Source organism: Microcaecilia unicolor, chromosome 3, assembly GCF_901765095.1.
Source record: "Microcaecilia unicolor chromosome 3, aMicUni1.1, whole genome shotgun sequence".
In the NCBI taxonomy this organism is placed as follows: domain Eukaryota; kingdom Metazoa; phylum Chordata; class Amphibia; order Gymnophiona; family Siphonopidae; genus Microcaecilia; species Microcaecilia unicolor.
This window is the reverse complement of record NC_044033.1, coordinates 230,279,410-230,297,926: the sequence shown is the minus strand read 5'-3', so window position 1 is coordinate 230,297,926 and position 18,517 is coordinate 230,279,410. Positions and strand designations below refer to the sequence as shown.

Sequence of the window (18,517 nt, the reverse complement as noted above, 5' to 3'; positions counted from 1 at the left end):
ATTGAGCCTGCCATGAGTGGGAAAGCACAGGTTACAAATGTAACAAAAATAAATAAAATCCTTTGCCCTTCTTTAAATCAGAGGTGGACACATATATTTTGGCCCCTCCCTACTCCCAATCAAAACATGCACAGACCACTTCCCCTTGTTGTATGGATGTACTGCAGTTGTAGACGTCCATATTCTGGCTTTATAAAATCAGTATTTGGACATCTATGCAATATGGACCTTTGATGTGAGCAAGTGCAAAGTGATGCATGTGGAAAAGAGGAACCCAAACTATAGCTATGTGATGCAGGGTTCCACATTATGAGTCACCAACCAGGAAAGGGATCTGGGTGTCAGCATTGATGATACATTAAAACCCTATGCTCAATGTGTGACGGGGGCTAAGAAAGCAAATAGAATGTTAAGTATTCTTAGGAAAGGAATGGAAAACAAAACTGAGGACATTATAATGCCTTTGTATCGCTCCATGGTGCAACCGCATCTCAAGAATTATGAGCAATTCTGGTCACCGCATCTCAAAAAAGATACAGTGGAATTAGAAAAGGTACAGAGAAGGGCGATGAAAATGATAAAGGGAATGGGATGTGAAGAAAGGCTAAAGTGGCTACGGCTCTTCAGCTTGGAGAAGAGATGATAGAAGAGAGAAATGATAGAGGTCTATGAAATAATGAGTGGAATGGAATGCCTAAGATAAGTGTAGTGTGCTTTTTTGTATTAAGGGTGTTGTTAAAAGTCACTAGTTATTTGGGAGGTGGAGGTCGAGTCAATGATTAAAAAATGTACACAAATAAGCAGTTCACCTAATGAGTGAAAGAAAGATTATCGTGTAGAATATATGAGACGCTACCTCACCTGAGTTAATAGCCCATACTGGCATTATACTTGCATCTATACACTCTGTGTATTTTTTTGTTTTTATTTCTAGGATAAGCAGCATAAAATATATTATACTGCTTTGGGATCTTGCCAGGTGATGGTGACCTGAATTGTTCACTGTTGGAAACAAGATGCAGGGCATGATGAACCTTCGGTCTGTCCCAGTATGGCAATACTTATGTACTTAAATGCTGTTTTTCAGATGTCCAAAACACAAATAGAGCTTCTAAAATAACCACCATATTCAGAGGTACTACCTGTTTAACTAGGGTCAATACATATATGCCTAACTGGCGATCACTTCTCTTTTTCTAGGTATAAAAATTTGGCTGTTTCCTTGGAGAATTTTCAAAGTGAAATTATGTATGCATTTTCATTTTGAAAATTAGTTAGCGTTTACATAGAGCAGAGTGCAGGAAAGCTCTTCTAAGTTATCCAGATAATATTGTCAATATCCCCTGAATTCTATATATGGCACCTAAAGTTGCACACCAAAATCAATCAACAAGCCCTGAATTAGCAATAATTGCCAACTAGCTACGTGCTATTCTATAAGGCTTGGCGCCTAACTCTCATAGCACGTATCTGACAGGGGGAATGTCAGAGGCATTCCAAAAAGTTGCAAGTGGAATTACAGAATTTGCCCAAAGCATACCTGTTGGGCCCTGACATTTACACCTGCCCCAAAAATTAGGTGCTGGATCCACACCAAATGCTATTCTATAACAGGCATGCTTCCTTTATAACCTAGCACTTAGAGCTCAATTTTTTGGGTGCTTAATTTTTGGTGCCGTTTATTGAATTCCCTCCTATATGGATAATGGCCAGGAATATTCAGGTATTTTTTAAACACCAGAACCACCATTTAAAGGAATACTGATTGAGATGTTTAAATATTGACCTGTTAGCTTCTATATTTTGTCTCTTGTATCTCTTAATGATATTGGTACTCACATGCATCATGACAGCTGGTTTCTCTCTGGTATTTAATGAAATCTTAATTTGGTGTCTTATGAAGTCCATTACTTTAACATTAGACAAGTTACCACGTGATCCTCACATCTACCAGCAAGTTAGTTAATTATATTCCTAATGAATGACTTAACATCTAGGCTTACCAATAAAAGGGGGTCTCCCGTGTTCTGACCGTATGCCACTGCTAATAGCACTTTACGGACATGTCTGACCACTTGGCGTCCCTTGACGAACCCCACCTGATGTTCCCCAATTAGGCTTAGGATATATTTCATCAATCTATCTGCTAATACCCGAGAGAATATTTTAATATTTTAATATCCACGTTGATCAAGGATATGGGCCGGTAAGAATCTACTAAGTCTTTTGGTTTACCCGGTTTTGATATAAGCGTGATCACTGCCTCGTTCTCCCCCGGTGAAAAAAAACCTCTGGCAATCACTGCATCAAAGTATTCAATTAAGGGTCTACACACCTGATGCGACAGCATTTTATAATATTCATTGGTGAACCCATCTATCCCTGGTGCTGATCCCAATTTCAGGGCCCTCACTAATTTGTGCAACTCCTGTGCCCGCATGGGTGCGCACATAGACCTTAGTTAATTTATTGAGAGATTAAAACATCAAATGCCTTCTGTGTTTCTCCTTTTTCCTCTCCTATATAATAAGTTATTTGCAACTATTGGGCAGGTTAATTAGGAAACATGGTATTTTAGCTTATATATATTTCATTTGTCTGTTAGATGATAGCAACAAGATTTGAAGAGATTATAATTATGTCTGGCTAAGGTTTGGTTTGGTTGGAGTTGAGTAAATTGAAACACGCTATAAGATTGTACACAACTTAAATGAACAACAAGCCAATCAGTAATGATAATTGGGAGTTAACAATTATCGACAGTAATTGGCAATAATTAGGATTAAGGCACATATCTAATTCTACAACGGATTGCGCCTGAATCCTATCGTGCATAAAATTTTTGAGGCGTGGTTAGGGTCTTGTTCTCAGATTTTTGCGTGTTGAAAGAAAATCACGCCTACGTGCGCCTAATTTAGGTGTCAGTATTTAGGCCTGGTTATAACAGATCTAATTGTAGCTACCTACACATAGGTACACCTTACTGCTAAGTGTGAATCTATAAAAGACAAATCTATAAAAGAAACATATTCGTTATAGAATCGAACTAAGTGCATCACTTTATCAGCGTTGCTTTTTAGCACTACTTATAGAATTTACTCCTTAGTGCATTACCTAGATCACCCTAACAACATAATGTTTCAAAGCCAACACAATGCCTTCTTCCAGAAAAATTCCTTACCGCAAGCTCTAATAGGTATGTTATCACAAGCAATTGCCTCTACAGAATCCCTGCTTAGTGTACTGTATCCCAGTGCCTTTTCTTGAATCTATTCCATAGCATCCAGTGAAGTGTTTGTAGCTGGATGTGGCTAAAGAAAATATATCCCGGCTCTTCTGACTAACAGGACAAATTCTATGTAGAATGTGACAACAGCCATACCAATCCCATACAGTAGATGACTGGTATTTCTGAAGATGAGACAATCCATTGGTTGTTAGTCTGCGAGTGACTGGGGAAAATAAATAACTTGAATTTAATGTGATTATGAACGAAAGAGTTTAGACCTTAGTTAGTTTATTGGAAGATTAAAACATCATATTTTGATCCAATGTCTTCTGTGTTTCTCCTTTCTCCTCTTCTATATAATAAGTTATTTGCAACCATTGGGCAGGTTAATTAGGAAACACGGTATTTTAGCTTATATATATTTCATTTGTCTGTTAGATGAGAGCAACAAGATTTGAAGAGATTATAATTATGTCTAGCTAAGGTTTGGTTTGGTTGGAGTTGAGTAAATTGAAACAGAATGTATCCAAAACTACTTGTTCAGGCTTTGCTAATATTATGTAAGATATTGTAATGAGATGATTGATGAGTGAAACAGAAGAATTATCAAGGGTAGCTTCTGGTAAAATTTTAGGGGTAATCATAGAAAAAGATACACTACATCAACCAGCTCACCTTTATCCACATGTTTATTTACGCCTCAAAGAAATGAAGCAAATTGGTGAGGCAAAACTTCCCTTAGCTGAACCCATGCAGACTCTATTTCATTAAACCATAATGGGCAAGACTTAAGAAGTGTTATTATTTCAGCCAAAGAAAAAACATAGAAAACTACTTACTGTTATCTGCAGTGAGCATTTCTACAAGAGAATAAAAGTGGGAAGAATCAGTGATGCAGCATTATTGGCACTAGAATATATATTCATTATGATAACCAGCTTTTCCTCTACACATACTAAAATGTTGTATATTGTGCATGAGGTCTAGGCAAATCACCAAGTGATCGTCACATCCACCAGCCACCCAGCTATTAGCATATCTAATGACTTACTTAAGAACTGGAATAGTTTTCGACCACAGTAAATAATCACACAGTGACTCACAAAGGCCGATATTTATACTGCAGGAGGCAGCCCCCATAAGCTGAGCCCAGATAGTCAATGGTGGGCTGTTTGACCGGCATTCAATATCCAGGGATTTTGGGTGCTGAAATGTTAACCGGCTATGCCGATATTCACCACCAGCCAGTTAACATTTTAGCAGTCAAAGATAGGCTTTGCTATTTCAGTGGCCTGACCCCTCAACATAGCTGGTTTGGCACTAAATATCTGCACCTAACTGGCTATGTCGCTTGATATAACCGGTTAGTGGCTAGCCAAGAGCTAATCAGTTATCTCTTGCTGAATATCTGTGGTTAGGCGGCTAACTGCTATTTAACCAACCAGGAGCCGTTGGTTTACATATCGGGGGAAAGCTTTTCTGAAAGAAAACAAACGAGAAAAGAATCTGTTCATGCAGCAAAACTAAAACGAGAACCTACATACATTATGAAAACTGGCTGTTCCCCAGCACGTTCTAAAATCTTGTATATTATGCATGAGGTCCCCCATTTTCACAGCAGATGGGCAAATTACCAATTGGGTGACTCTGTAACTAGGTGCTTCCACTTAGATGTTCATTCTGTAATGGAAAATAGGAAAGCTTGCATAATCATGAATGTAAAGCACCTCACACTTATGCCAACTGTAGAGCTGGCACAAGTGCAAGTGCCAAAGTGTGTCAGGAATGCAAGTATTTTATAGCATTTTATAAGCCACTGCTAATTGCCATATATAACAACCCTAACATTCAAGGTATTTGGTGTAGAAATATTTCTATCAAATTCTCTGCCTATACAGATGACATTCTATTGTTTCCAATGCTGTCTTCGATCCCTCATTTGCTTTCCATTATATCTGATTAGTCTTGCTGATCTGGCTACAAGCATAACCAAAGAGAAAGAATTAATGCCTTAACTATCCTTACATAGAGCAAGATGTTTCTGCGTTTAACTACATTTGGTCTCCTACCAAACTAAAATACTTGGGTATCTTCTTTGGTCGTATAGTGGAAGAAACAAAACTTGTAAATAGTAATCATCTTCTGGAAATAGTGGCATCAATTATGAAACAAATATCTCTTTGGTTTGAAGACCTGAACTTTGTACTGCTTCCACCAAGATATCATTTTGAATCAATATGTTGGCATTCTTATCCCCTTTCATTTAATACCATTTACCTCTTTAAATGATGCTTCGTTGAAAGATGTTATAACCCAAAGCACATCAGAGGTAGTTAAAACCGTTGAAACTTGTTTAACAACTCATTGGTCTCATACACATTTAATTCCAATATGGAACAATAATCACTTTAAAATTCAAAATAGAGTCACTAATAAATAACTTGAATTTAATGTGATTATGAACGAAAGAGTTTAGACCTTAGTTAGTTTATTTGAAGATTAAAACATCATATTTTGATCCAATGTCTTCTGTGTTTCTCCTTTCTCCTCTTCTATATAATAAGTTATTTGCAACCATTGGGCAGGTTAATTAGGAAACATGGTATTTTAGCTTATATATATTTCATTTGTCTGTTAGATGAGAGCAACAAGATTTGAAGAGATTATAATTATGTCTAGCTAAGGTTTGGTTTGGTTGGAGTTGAGTAAATTGAAACAGAATGTATCCAAAACTACTTGTTCAGGCTTTCCTAATATTATGTAAGATATTGTAATGAGATGATTGATGAGTGAAACAGAAGAATTATCAAGGGTAGCTTCTGGTAAAATTTTAGGGGTAATCATAGAAAAAGATACACTACATCAACCGGCTCACCTTTATCCACATGTTTATTTACGCCTCAAAGAAATGAAGCAAATTGGTGAGGCAAAACTTCCCTTAGCTGAACCCATGCAGACTCTATTTCATTAAACCATAATGGGCAAGACTTAAGAAGTGTTATTATTTCAGCCAAAGAAAAAACATAGAAAACTACTTACTGTTATCTGCAGTGAGCATTTCTACAAGAGAATAAAAGTGGGAAGAATCAGTGATGCAGCATTATTGGCACTAGAATGTATATTCATTATGATAACCAGCTTTTCCTCTACACATACTAAAATGTTGTATATTGTGCATGAGGTCTAGGCAAATCACCAAGTGATCGTCACACCCACCAGCCACCCAGCTATTAACATATCTAATGACTTACTTAAGAACTGGAATAGTTTTCGACCACAGTAAATAATCATACAGTGACTCACAAAGGCCGATATTCATACTGCAGAAGGCAGCCCACATAAGCTGAGCCCAGATAGTCAATGGTGGGCTGTTTGACCGGCATTCAATATCCAGGGATTTTTGGGCGCTGAAATGTTAACCAGCTATGCCGAGATTCAGCACCAGCCAGTTAACATTTTAGCAGTCAAATATAGGCTTGCTATTTCAGTGGCCTATTTTGACCCCTCAACATAGCTGGTTTGGCACTAAATATCTGCACCTAACTGGCTATGTCGCTTGATATAACCGGTTAGTGGCTAGCCAGGAGCTAACCAGTTATCTCCTGCTGAATATCTGTGGTTAGGCGGCTAACTGCTATTTAACCAACCAGGAGCCGTTGGTTTACATATCGGGGGAAAGCTTTTATGAAAGAAAACAAACGAGGAAAGAATCTGTGCTTGCAGCAATACTGAAACTAGAACCTACATACATTATGAAAACTGGCTGTTCCCCAGCACGTTCTAAAATCTTGTATATTATGCATGAGGTCCCCCATTTTCACAGCAGATGGGCAAATTATCAAAGGGGTGACTCTAACTAGGTGCTTTCACTTAGATGTTCATACTGTAATGGAAAATAGGAAAGCTTGCATAACCATGAATGTAATCCACCTCATACGTCTGCCAACCATAGACCTGGCACAAGTACAAGTGCCAAAGTGTGTCAAAAATGAACGTATTTTTATAGAATTTTATAAGCCACTGCTAATTGCCATATATAACAACCCTAGCATTCAAGGTATTTGCTGTAGAAATTTTTCTGTCAAATTCTCTGCCTATATAGATGACATTCTATTGTTTCCAAAGCCGTCTTCAATCCCTCATTTCCTTTCCATTATATCTGATTATTCTCGCTCATCTGGCTGCAAGCTTAACCAAATAAAGACAGAATTAATGCCTATTAACTGTCCGTACATACAGCAAGATGTTTCTGCGTTTAACTTCATTTGGTCTCCTACCAAACTAAAATACTTGGGTATCCTCTTTGGTCCTATAGTGGAAGAGACAAAACTTCTAAATAGTAATCATCTTCTGGAAATAGTTAAGTCTCACTTCAAGATGGTCTCCCTTGAGGCAACGTGGTGGGGACAGCTCAATACAATCAAATTGATGATTGCTCCAAAAGTCAATTATATCTTATATATATATTGCCATTCTTATTTGACCACACCATTTATGCTGCTATTGAAAAACATCTTTTAACCTTTTGATGGTGTGAAAAACCACCACGCATTGCTGTCAAAAATTTGAAGTCCAATAAAGAACGGGGTGGCTTGAACTTTCCTTGTATCTACAACTATCATATGGCATCAATTATGAAACAAATATCTCTTTGGTTTGAAGACCTGAACTTTGTACTGCTTCCACCAAGATATCATTTTAAATCAATATGTTGGCATTCTTATCCCCTTCATTTAATACCACTTACCTCTTTAAATGATGCTTCATTGAAAGATGTTATAACCCAAAGCACATCAGAGGTAGTTAAAACCATTGACTCTTGTTTAATAACTCATTGGTCTCATACACATTTCACTCCAATATTGAACAGTAATCACTTTAAAATTCAAAATAGAGTCACTAATTGGAAAATACGGCAATCGGCACCATATTTGAGCAGACGCCCAAAGTCTTTTGAAGCCTGATGAGTGATTTATCCTGTATGCCCCTGATGAAGCAAGTGATTGTGAAACCTAGATCCAAGTCAGGAAGGAATAATGATAAGAATCTACCGCACCATACCTATCATCACTAATTCATATATTTGAGCATTAAAGGATAAGTACATCATCATCTTTGAACTTATTTCTTCATGATTTATTGACCAAGATTGTTTTTAAGAACTGTTAACCACTGGGTCAATGGACTGTTTCAACTGTTTATGGACACTTCAAATGCTCTTTTGTCTTAAATCAATGAGGAAGTGTGATGATAGAGAAAGGTGGCTATTTATGGGGTTCTTTTACAAAGGTGCATTAGGCTCTATGGGCAAGCAGCATGCGCCAAGACTACCACCAGGTTACCGTGCCCCCTAGCGGTAATTTCCGGTTTGCCGTGTACCCGTAATGCCTGAATGATTTATTTATTTATTTCCTCCCACGCACGGCATTTCCAGTGGTAATCAGCAGTTAGCGTACATAGACCAGTCACCGCGTGTGTAGTACGTGAGCCCTTACTGCTAGATCAACGGGTGGTCTTAAGGGCTCAGGCCGGTTTTAGGTGTGTGCTGGTTTCAGCATCCCCACTATTGTCTAAATTACATTGGCTACCAATCAAAGTCAGAACCTGGATGCCAAGTTCCAAGTCTAATTACAAACATCCATCTTTTTGATCATGAACATTCTTTGCATTCCTTTTAATAAGAGCTAGACATACATATTTTGGTCCCTCCCTAGTCCCAATCAAATGCACCCTTGTCATATGGATGTACTGCAGTCATAGACGTCCATATTCTGGCTTTATAAAAATCGGTATTTGGACATCTATGCAATATGGATGGTTTTCAGATGTCCATAACACAAATAGAGCTTCTAAAATAACCACCACTTCCCTGTTTAATTAGTGCCAATGAATATATGCCTGACTGGCGATCACTTCCCCGACTATCCATTTACAGTTAGGACTGCTATTCAGCAGCTCTAATTTTAAATGAATAACCCAAAGTATCTGTTTAGTGGCTCAACAGTGCTGGTAAACATAAGAGCCAGGTCTGCTTTTGCCCCTTCTCTTTTTCTAGACATAAAAATGTGGCTGTTTCCTTGGGCAATTTTCAAAGTGAGAGTATGTATGCATTTTCATTTTCAAATTAGTTAGAGTTTACATAGAGCAGAGTGCAGGAAAGCTCTTCTAAGTTATCCAGATAATGGTGTCATTATCCCCTCTATTCTATACATAGCAACTAAATTTGCACACCAAAATCGATCAACAAGCCCTCAACTAGCAATAATTGGGTGCCAAAAGTCAATTGGCAAATGGCTACGTGCTATTCTGTAAGACTTGGCACCTAACTCATAACATGTACCTAAATAGGGGGCATAGCCAGGGGGGCATGCTAGAGGCATTCCAAAATGTTGCAAGCGGAATTACAGAATTCACCCAAAGCATACCTGTTGGGCACTGACATTTACACCTGCCCAAAAATTAGGTGCTGGGGCGTAGCTACGTATGGGCCTGGGTGGGCCCAGGCCCATCCAATCTCAGCTTAGGCCCACCCAGGTTTCCCTGCTCCTCCAATCAGTGCACAGCCAGCCTTTAGCCCTCCAGCGGACAGGAAAGAGCAGCTCTTCTCTCCTTCCAGCATCGCGGCACCAGCCACCAGGTATCGTCGCCCCCCGAGCCTTCCAATCGCCCGATCCGCCGATAGCGTCAGCGAGAAAGCAGTACACACGTTGCTTTAGACCTGCCCCAAGAAGCCTTTCTTTCTCCTTCAACTTCTGTTCCCGTGTAGGCTGGAAGTTGTAGGAGAGAGAAGGGCTTTCAGGTAGGGACAGTTCTAAAGCAGTGTTTGTACTGCTTTAATTAATCATATATTAACTGTTATTCAGAAAGGGGTCACTGACGTGAAAGAGCACCGTTGTGTAAAGGCTTAACAAACATGGAAAGAAGCATTAGGTTACTATATTTTTATTTAGCTTGTTTTATTGCAGAGTAGGGGGATTTCTTGTCCTGTAACTAGTATTTAGAATAGGGGAACACCTCACAGTGCACTGCTTGTTCCACTGAAATAGTTTTGCACAGAGAAGAAGCATTATTGTGCACTATACCCTACATTCAATATATCCAGAACTGAAGGTGAAAGTGCTGTAGCATGCATTTGTATTCGTGCCTAAGTGCTGGAGGGACTCCCGCACTCCAGGCTGCTTAACAGCTTATTTTTGGATTCCCAGCACACGACACGTAGTGACTGATCCTAGTGTGACTTCAGTACAACTCTCGGTCTGACCATGCAGTGCCTGGTAGCTTTGATTTATTTGTTTTCTCTCTTTCATTTATGATCAATCTGTCACATTATTGCAGTTTGATGAAATCGTTTGGGGTCGCCATAGAAGACTGAACTTTTGCAGACCAGAGAGTTCAGGTAAACAAACAGCCGCTGTGCTGTTTCGAGGGTCTGAGCCGCCTGTTTAAGAACAGCTGGGTAAAAGAATAGTTTTTGCACGTGTTTGCAGTTAAAATCGGTAACCCGAGCAAAAACGAAACTCAAGCCTGTGGCTCTCCAAAGCCTTCAGAAAAATACTTACAAGCACCCTCTTGACCTGTAAAGCTAAATGCACCATTAGGATGGTGCATTCAGTTAATCTTACTCTTTCGTAATGGGCTTGGGTTCTAGGTGCAGAGTTTGTTTCAACGGATCCACTGGTCTGAATGGCTGCATGTTAGTCCTTTTTTTTTCTTTCCCTAATGCAGCATAATTGTACGTGAACTGTAGAATCTGCATATATTTAGCAATTATTTCCCTTTGCGAGAAAGTTCACAGTGGTTCGCTGCTTAATTGCCCTTTTCCATGAATGGATTCCACTGTTCCACAATGCAGCAAGTGCCTGGAATCACCCAAAATGTCTTTCCCCACCCGCAGAGGAGGACTTTATATTTCGTTACAGAGATGTAATACTTCATTTTCAGTCCTAATAAGAGCTGGGAGTCAGACAGGGACAGATGGTGCATGGAAGGGGCAGGGAGAGAGGGCAGACGTTGGATGGAGGGGACAGCAGAGAGGGCAGACACTGGATGGCAGAGAAAGAACGAAGACAGAGGCTGGATGGAAGGAAGACAGTGAAAAGAAGATGAGGAAAGCAGAAACCAGAGACAACAAACTGTAAATAAAATATATATTTTTATTTTTTGCTTTAGGATAAAGTAGTATTGTAGCTGTGTTAATAAATGTTTATAAGAGAACATGTAAATAAGGTAATCTTTTTATTGGACTAATTTTAATATATTTTGACAAACTTTCAGAGAACAAAGCCCCCTTCCTCAGGTCAGGATAGGATACTGTAACAGCACTATACTGTATTGACCTGAGGAAGAAGGTTTTGGCCTCTGACAGCTAAATGTATTAGTCTAATAAAATGGTATTATTTTCTATATTTGTTTTATTTCTATTTGTTAATTAGTACATATAAGTACATAAGTAATGCCACACTGGGAAAAGACCAAAGGTCCATCGAGCCCAGCATCCTGTCCACGACAGCAGCCAATCCAGGCCAAGGGCACCTGGCAAGCTTCCCAAATGTACAAACATTCTATACATGTTATTCCTGGAATTGTGGATTTTTCCCAAGTCCATTTAGTAGTGGTTTATGGACTTGTCCTTTAGGAAACCGTCTAACCCCTTTTTAAACTCTGCTAAGCTAACCGCCTTCACCACGTTCTCCGGCAACGAATTCCAGAGTTTAATTATGCGTTGGGTGAAGAAACATTTTCTCCAATTTGTTTTAAATTTACTACACTGTAGTTTCATCGCATGCCCCCTAGTCCTAGTATTTTTGGAAAGCGTGAACAGATGCTTCACATCCACCTGTTCCACTCCACTCAATATTTTATACCTCTATCATGTAAAGTGGTGATTGGTATTTGTTAGTGTTTTCAAATTTACATCTGCTGTCTTTATATTTTGCACAGTACTAGGGAACATTTTCTGTTTCTGTGGTGTTGCATTGTATGCAGAGTCTGGCATCTTGGGGGTTCAGTTTAATTTTTGTCTAAATAGAAAGTTTATGATTACTTATTTTATAGTGGATTAGGGTGTATCTGTGTTTGTGAAAAAGACATGACTTTCAGTTGGCATTGGCTGTGCAGGATCGACGATCTGTACTATTCTTTCTCCGAGAACAAGCAGGCTGATATTCTCACGTGTGGGTGACGTCACGTCAGCCCCCGGAGGATTTTCAGCAAAAATCTGTAGAAGTCTCTTCTGGAGCATTCTACCGCGCGTGGCAACTGTACTGCGCATGCGCGCACGTAATTTCCCGCCCGTCACGTGGTCCCACTCCTCAGTTTCTTCTTTTCCGTGTCTGAGGAGACACGGAGTTCTTTTGAGTGCTTCGCGTTTCCTCTGCCTCCCGGAGTGAAGTTTCTTCTCTTTCTTCGTCAGAAGAGCGTTTAATTTGTTCTTCTATATGGAAAAAAATGATTTTCCCTTATTTTCTAGTTTCTTTTCACCCTTTTTGATGTTTCCTTCATTTTTCGTTGCTACCGCTGTTAGGCCGCTTGGTCGGGTTTTTTCTTTTTTGTGTCTATTTTTCTGACACAATCGCGTCTTTTGATTTCACGGAGGCTATTTTCCCCGCCATGTCATCAAAGACGCCCAGCGGCTTCAAACCATGCGCCTGCTGCAACCGGACCATCTCTGGCACTGATCCGCACTCCTGGTGCCTTCAGTGTCTTGGGCCTGACCATCGCCTGGAGAGCTGTAAGTTGTGTCTTCAGATGAAGAAACGCACCCAGTTCTCGAGAGAAGCTTTTTGGGTCCGGTACCTCGGCGTCGTCGACATCGAGGGCTGCGTTGGCGTCGGGAGACCGGGTAAAGGCTGTCAAAAGACCGATGCACGCTGGGAGCAATGATGCATCGAATGGGTCTCCACCCGCCTCGGCGCCTCCTGCTTTGCAGGCCCCCCGGGACCGACCTGTATCGGACCCAGCCCCGAGGAAACATGTGGATTCCACATCTTCCTCACTGGTACCAAGGAGTCTCGATGATGGGCATCGGGCGAAGGTCAAGAAGCACCGTCATCGTTCTCCTTCTCGACATGGTACCGGTAGCTCCGGGTCATCGAAGCATTCGGCACCCGAGAAGCGTCGACGCCGAGAGAATCGCTCTCCCTCTGTGATGGAGGTGTCGGCGCGACAGTCGTCTGGCAGTCCGGTACCGGCTCCCCAACCCCTGCAGGTTCTGCCTCCGAAGCCCACACCGGCACCGCAGCCTTCCTCGACAGCTTCTCTTGATGAGCGCATCAAGGCTCTGTTTCCCAATTTTATGGAAGCAGTGCTACACCAATTGCGTCCAGCACTGGAGGTACTGAAGGAACTTTATTTATCTAAGCAATAAAGTTCATGACTTTCAAGCCCTGATGTTGGAGGCAGACTTAGACATTGTTGCAATCACGGAGACATGGCTAAATGGTTCCCATGAATGGGATGCAAACATACCGGGCTATAATCTATTTAGGAAGGATAGAGAGGGTCGAAAAGGTGGAGGAATAGCTCTGTATGTGAGAAATGACATCGAGGCAACTGAAATGTCAGGGACCTGGGGAAAGGAAGAAGCGATATGGATCACCTTAAAAAGAGATGATAAAACCTCTTTACACGTCGGTGTTGTCTACAGACCTCCGACACAATTGGAGGATCTAGACAAAGATCTGGTCGCAGATATCCATAAGTTGGGAAAGAAGAGAGAGGTGCTGTTGCTGGGAGATTTCAATCTGCCAGATGTAGATTGCAAAGTTCTGTCTGCGGAATCGGAAAGAAGTAGAGAGATAGTGGATGCTTTTCAAAATGCTCTGCTCAGACAAATGGTGACGGAACCCACGAGGAAGGGTGCGACGCTGGATCTGGTGCTCACAAACAGGGATAGTGTGTCAAATGTCCAAGTGGGTGCCCACCTGGGCAGCAGTGACCATCAAACGGTTTGGTTTGATATGACGGCTGAAGTGGACAGCGGCCACTCAAAAATCAAAGTCCTGGATTTCAAGCATGCTGACTTTAGTAAAATGGGGGAATACCTGAGGAAGGAGCTGATGGGATGGGAGGATGAACGAGAAGTGGAAGGACAGTGGTCCAAGCTGAAAGAAGCTATAAATAGGGCCACAAACCTTTATGTAAGGAGAGTAAATAAAAGCAAGAGAAAAAGGAAACCGATATGGTTCTCCAAACAAGTGGCAGAGAAAATAAAGGCTAAAGAGTTGGCATTCCTGAAATACAGAAAGACTCAGGAAGAGGAACACGGGGAGGAATACTGGAGGAAACTGAAAGAAGCCAAGAGAGAGATACATCTGGCGAAAGCGCAAGCGGAAGAACAAATGGCTAGAAATGTAAGGAGGGGTGACAAAACTTTCTTCAGGTATATTAGTGAAAGGAGGAAGACTAAAAAGGGAATTGTGAGACTGAAAGATGCTGAGAACCGCTATATAGATAATGATGAAGAAAAAGCAAATTTGCTAAATAGGTGCTTTTGTTCTGTTTTCACAGAAGAAAATCCTGGAGCAGGACCGCAATGGACTGGCAAAAGTACATGTGAGAATGGAATGGATATAGCACCGTTCACAGAAGAGAGTGTGCATCAACAACTTGGAAAGCTAAAGGTGGACAAAGCCATGGGACCGGACGGGATCCACCCCAAAATATTGAGGGAGCTCAGAGAGGTTCTGGCGGGTCCTCTTAAAGATTTGTTTAATAAATCCTTGGAGACGGGAGAGGTTCCGAGGGATTGGAGAATGGCGGAGGTGGTCCCTCTTCACAAAAGTGGCGATAGGAAAGAAGCTGAAACTACAGGCCAGTAAGCCTCACCTCGGTTATTGGGAAAGTAATGGAAGCGATGCTGAAGGAAAGGATAGTGCATTTCCTGGAAACCAATAAGTTGCAAGATCCGAGACAACATGGTTTTACCAGAGGGAAATCGTGCCAAACAAATCTCATTAAATTCTTTGAGTGGGTAACTGCAGAATTGAATCATCGACATGCTATAGATGTAATCTACTTAGATTTTAGCAAAGCTATTGACACGGTTCCCCACAGGAGGCTCTTAAATAAACTTGATGGGCTGAAGATAGGTCCTGAAATGGTGAACTGGATTAGGAACTGGTTGTCGACAGAGGGTGGTGGTAAATGGATTTCGCTCGGAGGATGGAAAGGTGAGTAGTGGAGTGCCTCAGGGATCGGTGCTTGGGCCGATTCTGTTCAATATATTTGTGAGTGACATTGCTGAAGGGTTAGAAGGTAAAGTTTGTCTATTTGCTGATGATACTAAGATTTGTAACAGAGTGGACACCCGGGAGGGAATGGAAAACATGAAAAAAGATCTGCGGAAGCTAGAAGAATGGTCTAAGGTTTGGCAATTAAAATTCAATGCGAAGAAATGCAAAGTGATGCACCTAGGGAGTAGAAACCCACTAGAGACGTATGTGTTAGGCGGTGAGAGTCTGATATTTACTGAGGGGGAGAGGGATCTTGGGGTGATAGTATCTGAGGATCTGAAGGCAACGAAACAGTGTGACAAGGCGGTGGCCGTAGTGAGAAGGTTGCTAGGCTGTATAGAGAGAGGTATGACCAGCAGAAGAAAGGAAGTGTTGATGCCCCTGTACAAGTCGTTGGTGAGGCCCCACCTGGAGTATTGTGAACAGTTTTGGAGGCCGTACCTTGCTAAGGATGTAAAAAAAATGGAAGTGGTGCAAAGAAAAGCTACGAGAATGGTATGGGATTTGCGTTCCAAGACGTATGAGGAGCGACTTGCTGACCTGAACATGTATACCCTGGAGGAAAGGAGAAACAGGGGTGATATGATACAGATGTTCAAATATTTGAAAGGTATTAATCCGCAAACAAATCTTTTCCGGAAAAGGGAAGGCGGTAGAACGAGAGGACATGAAATGAGATTGAAGGGGGGCAGACTCAAGAAAGATGTCAGGAAGTATTTTTTCACAGAGAGAGTGGTGGATGCTTGGAATACCCTCCCGCGGGAGGTGGTGGAGAAGAAAACGGTAACGGAATTCAAACATGCGTGGGATATACATAAAGGAATCCTGTGCAGAAGGAATGGATCCTCAGAAGCTTAGCCAAAATTGGGTGGTGGAGCCGGTGGGGGGAAGAGGAGTTGGTGGTGGGGAGGCGAAGATAGTGGTGGGCAGACTTATACGGTCTGTGCCAGATCCCGTGGTTGGGAGGCGGGACTGGTGGTTGGGAGGCGGGAATAGTGCTGGGCAGACTTATACGGTCTGTGCCCTGAAAAAGACAGGTACAAATCAAGGTAAGGTATACACATGAGTTTATCTTGTTGGGCAGACTGGATGGACCGTGCGGGTCTTTTTCTGCCGTCATCTACTATGTTACTATGTTACCGGTACCGTCGGTGCCGGAGTCTCCTGCGGCACCTAGCCTTTTGCCTGTGGTGAGGTCTCCTTCGGAGTCGGCAGCCACCCGGGTCGTCTCCCCATTGTAGTCAGTGGCTTCACCGGAGTCTTTAAGGGAGTCGTACTTCCACGTCGAGACAGGCTCGGATCCGGGCTGCTCTTTCTGAGCTTTTAGCCCCATCCGATGATGGCTCATCTGATGATGATGACAGGCCTGGACTTTTCTCTGCCGAGGATTCTCTAGGTCTTCCATCGGATTCAACTCCCTCACCTCAGAAGCAGCTCTCCCCTCCGGAAAGTTTGTCTTTCTCCTCTTTTGTGTGGGAAATGTCTGAGGCCATTCCCTTCCCTGTGGAGACTGTGGATGAGCCCAGGGCTAAGATGCTCGAGTTCCTGGATTATCCATCTCCACCTAAGTCTTCCACCACAGTTCCTTTTCATGATACACTCAAGGAAGTGCTGATGAAGAATTGGGGGAAGCCTCTTTCATGCCCCACTGTTCTGAAAAAGGCTGAGTTCCAGTACCGGATCCACGGGGAACCCAGTTTCGTTCAGCCTCAGTTGCCTCATGATTCTGCGGTGGTGGATTCTGCTCTCAGAAGGGCCAAAAGTTCTAGGAACTTTGCCTCGGCACCCCCGGGGCGGGAACACAGAACTTTGGACTCTTTTGGGAGGAAGGCGTATCAGGCTGGCATGCTCGCATCCAAAATTCAATCATACCAGCTCTACACAAGCATTCATTTGCGGAACTCAGTGAGGCAGCTTGAGAGCTTGGTTGACACGCTCCCGCCGGATCAGGCTGAGCCTTTTCGCCAGGTGGTCAGGCAGCAGAAGGCATGTCGCAAATTCCTGTCCAGGGGTATTTACGATACTTGCTATGTGACATCCAGATTCTCTGCTATGGGTATAGTGATGCGCAGACTCTCATGGCTGCGTGCCTCTAACCTGGAGGAACAAACTCAGCAGAAGATTGCGGATATCCCTTGCCGGGGGAATCATCTTTTTGGTGAGAAGGTTGAAGAGCTGATTGATCATCTCTATCAGCGTGATAACGCTATGGACTCTCTCTCCCGCCAGGCACCTTCTGCATCTACTTCCTCATCAAGGAAGTTTTTTAGAGGGAAGCCAGGTGCTCCCTAAGCCTCTAGGGGCCGTAGGTACACTCCTACTTCTCGGCAGCCGGTTCAGGCTCAGCCCCAGCGCGCTCGTTCTCGTCAACAGCGTGCGCCGAAGCAGGCCCCTGCAGCTCCCCAGCAAAAACCAGGGACGGGTTTTTGACTGGCTCCAGTTGAGCATAGCCACACTACCAGTGTCCGTGCCGGACGACTTACCAGTAGGAGGAAGGTTAAAATTTTTTCACCAAAGGTGGCCTCTCATAACCTCCGACAGGTGGGTTCTTCAAATAGTCCGGTTAGGATACACCCTCAATCTGGAATCCACACCTCCAACTTGCCCACCGAGAGCTCAATCTTTCAGCTCTCAGCACAGGCAAGTACTTGCAGAGGAACTCTCCGCCCTTCTCAGCACCAATGCGGTTGAGCCCATTCCACCAGGGCAGGAAGGGCTGGGATTCTATTCCAGGTACTTCCTTGTGCAAAAGAAAACAGGGGGGATGCGTCCCATCCTAGACCTAAGGGACCTGAACAAATATCTAGTCCGAGAAAAGTTCAGGATGGTTTCCCTGGGCACCCTTCTTCCCATGATTCAGGAAAACGATTGTCTATGCTCTCTGGACTTAAAGGATGCTTATACTCACATCTCGATACTTCCAGCTCACAGGAAGTATCTGAAATTTCGGCTGGGGGCACAGCATTTTCAGTACTATGTGCTGCCTTTTGGCTTGGCGTCTGGGCCCAGGGTATTTACCAAGTGCCTGGCAGCTGTTGCAGCGTCACTACGCAGG

At 42.5% G+C, this 18,517-nt stretch overlaps 1 protein-coding gene across 1 annotated transcript in view; it reads right to left on the bottom strand.

Annotated features, from left to right (window-relative positions):
* Positions 1-18,517, bottom strand: part of LOC115466353 (E3 ubiquitin-protein ligase TRIM39-like) — a 399,358-nt gene that overhangs the window by 30,068 nt on the left and 350,773 nt on the right. Inside the window, exon 19 of the mRNA XM_030197539.1 lies at positions 6,269-6,289. Within this exon, the coding sequence (XP_030053399.1) occupies positions 6,269-6,289 (21 nt within the window). The remainder of the gene's footprint in view (positions 1-6,268; positions 6,290-18,517) is intronic.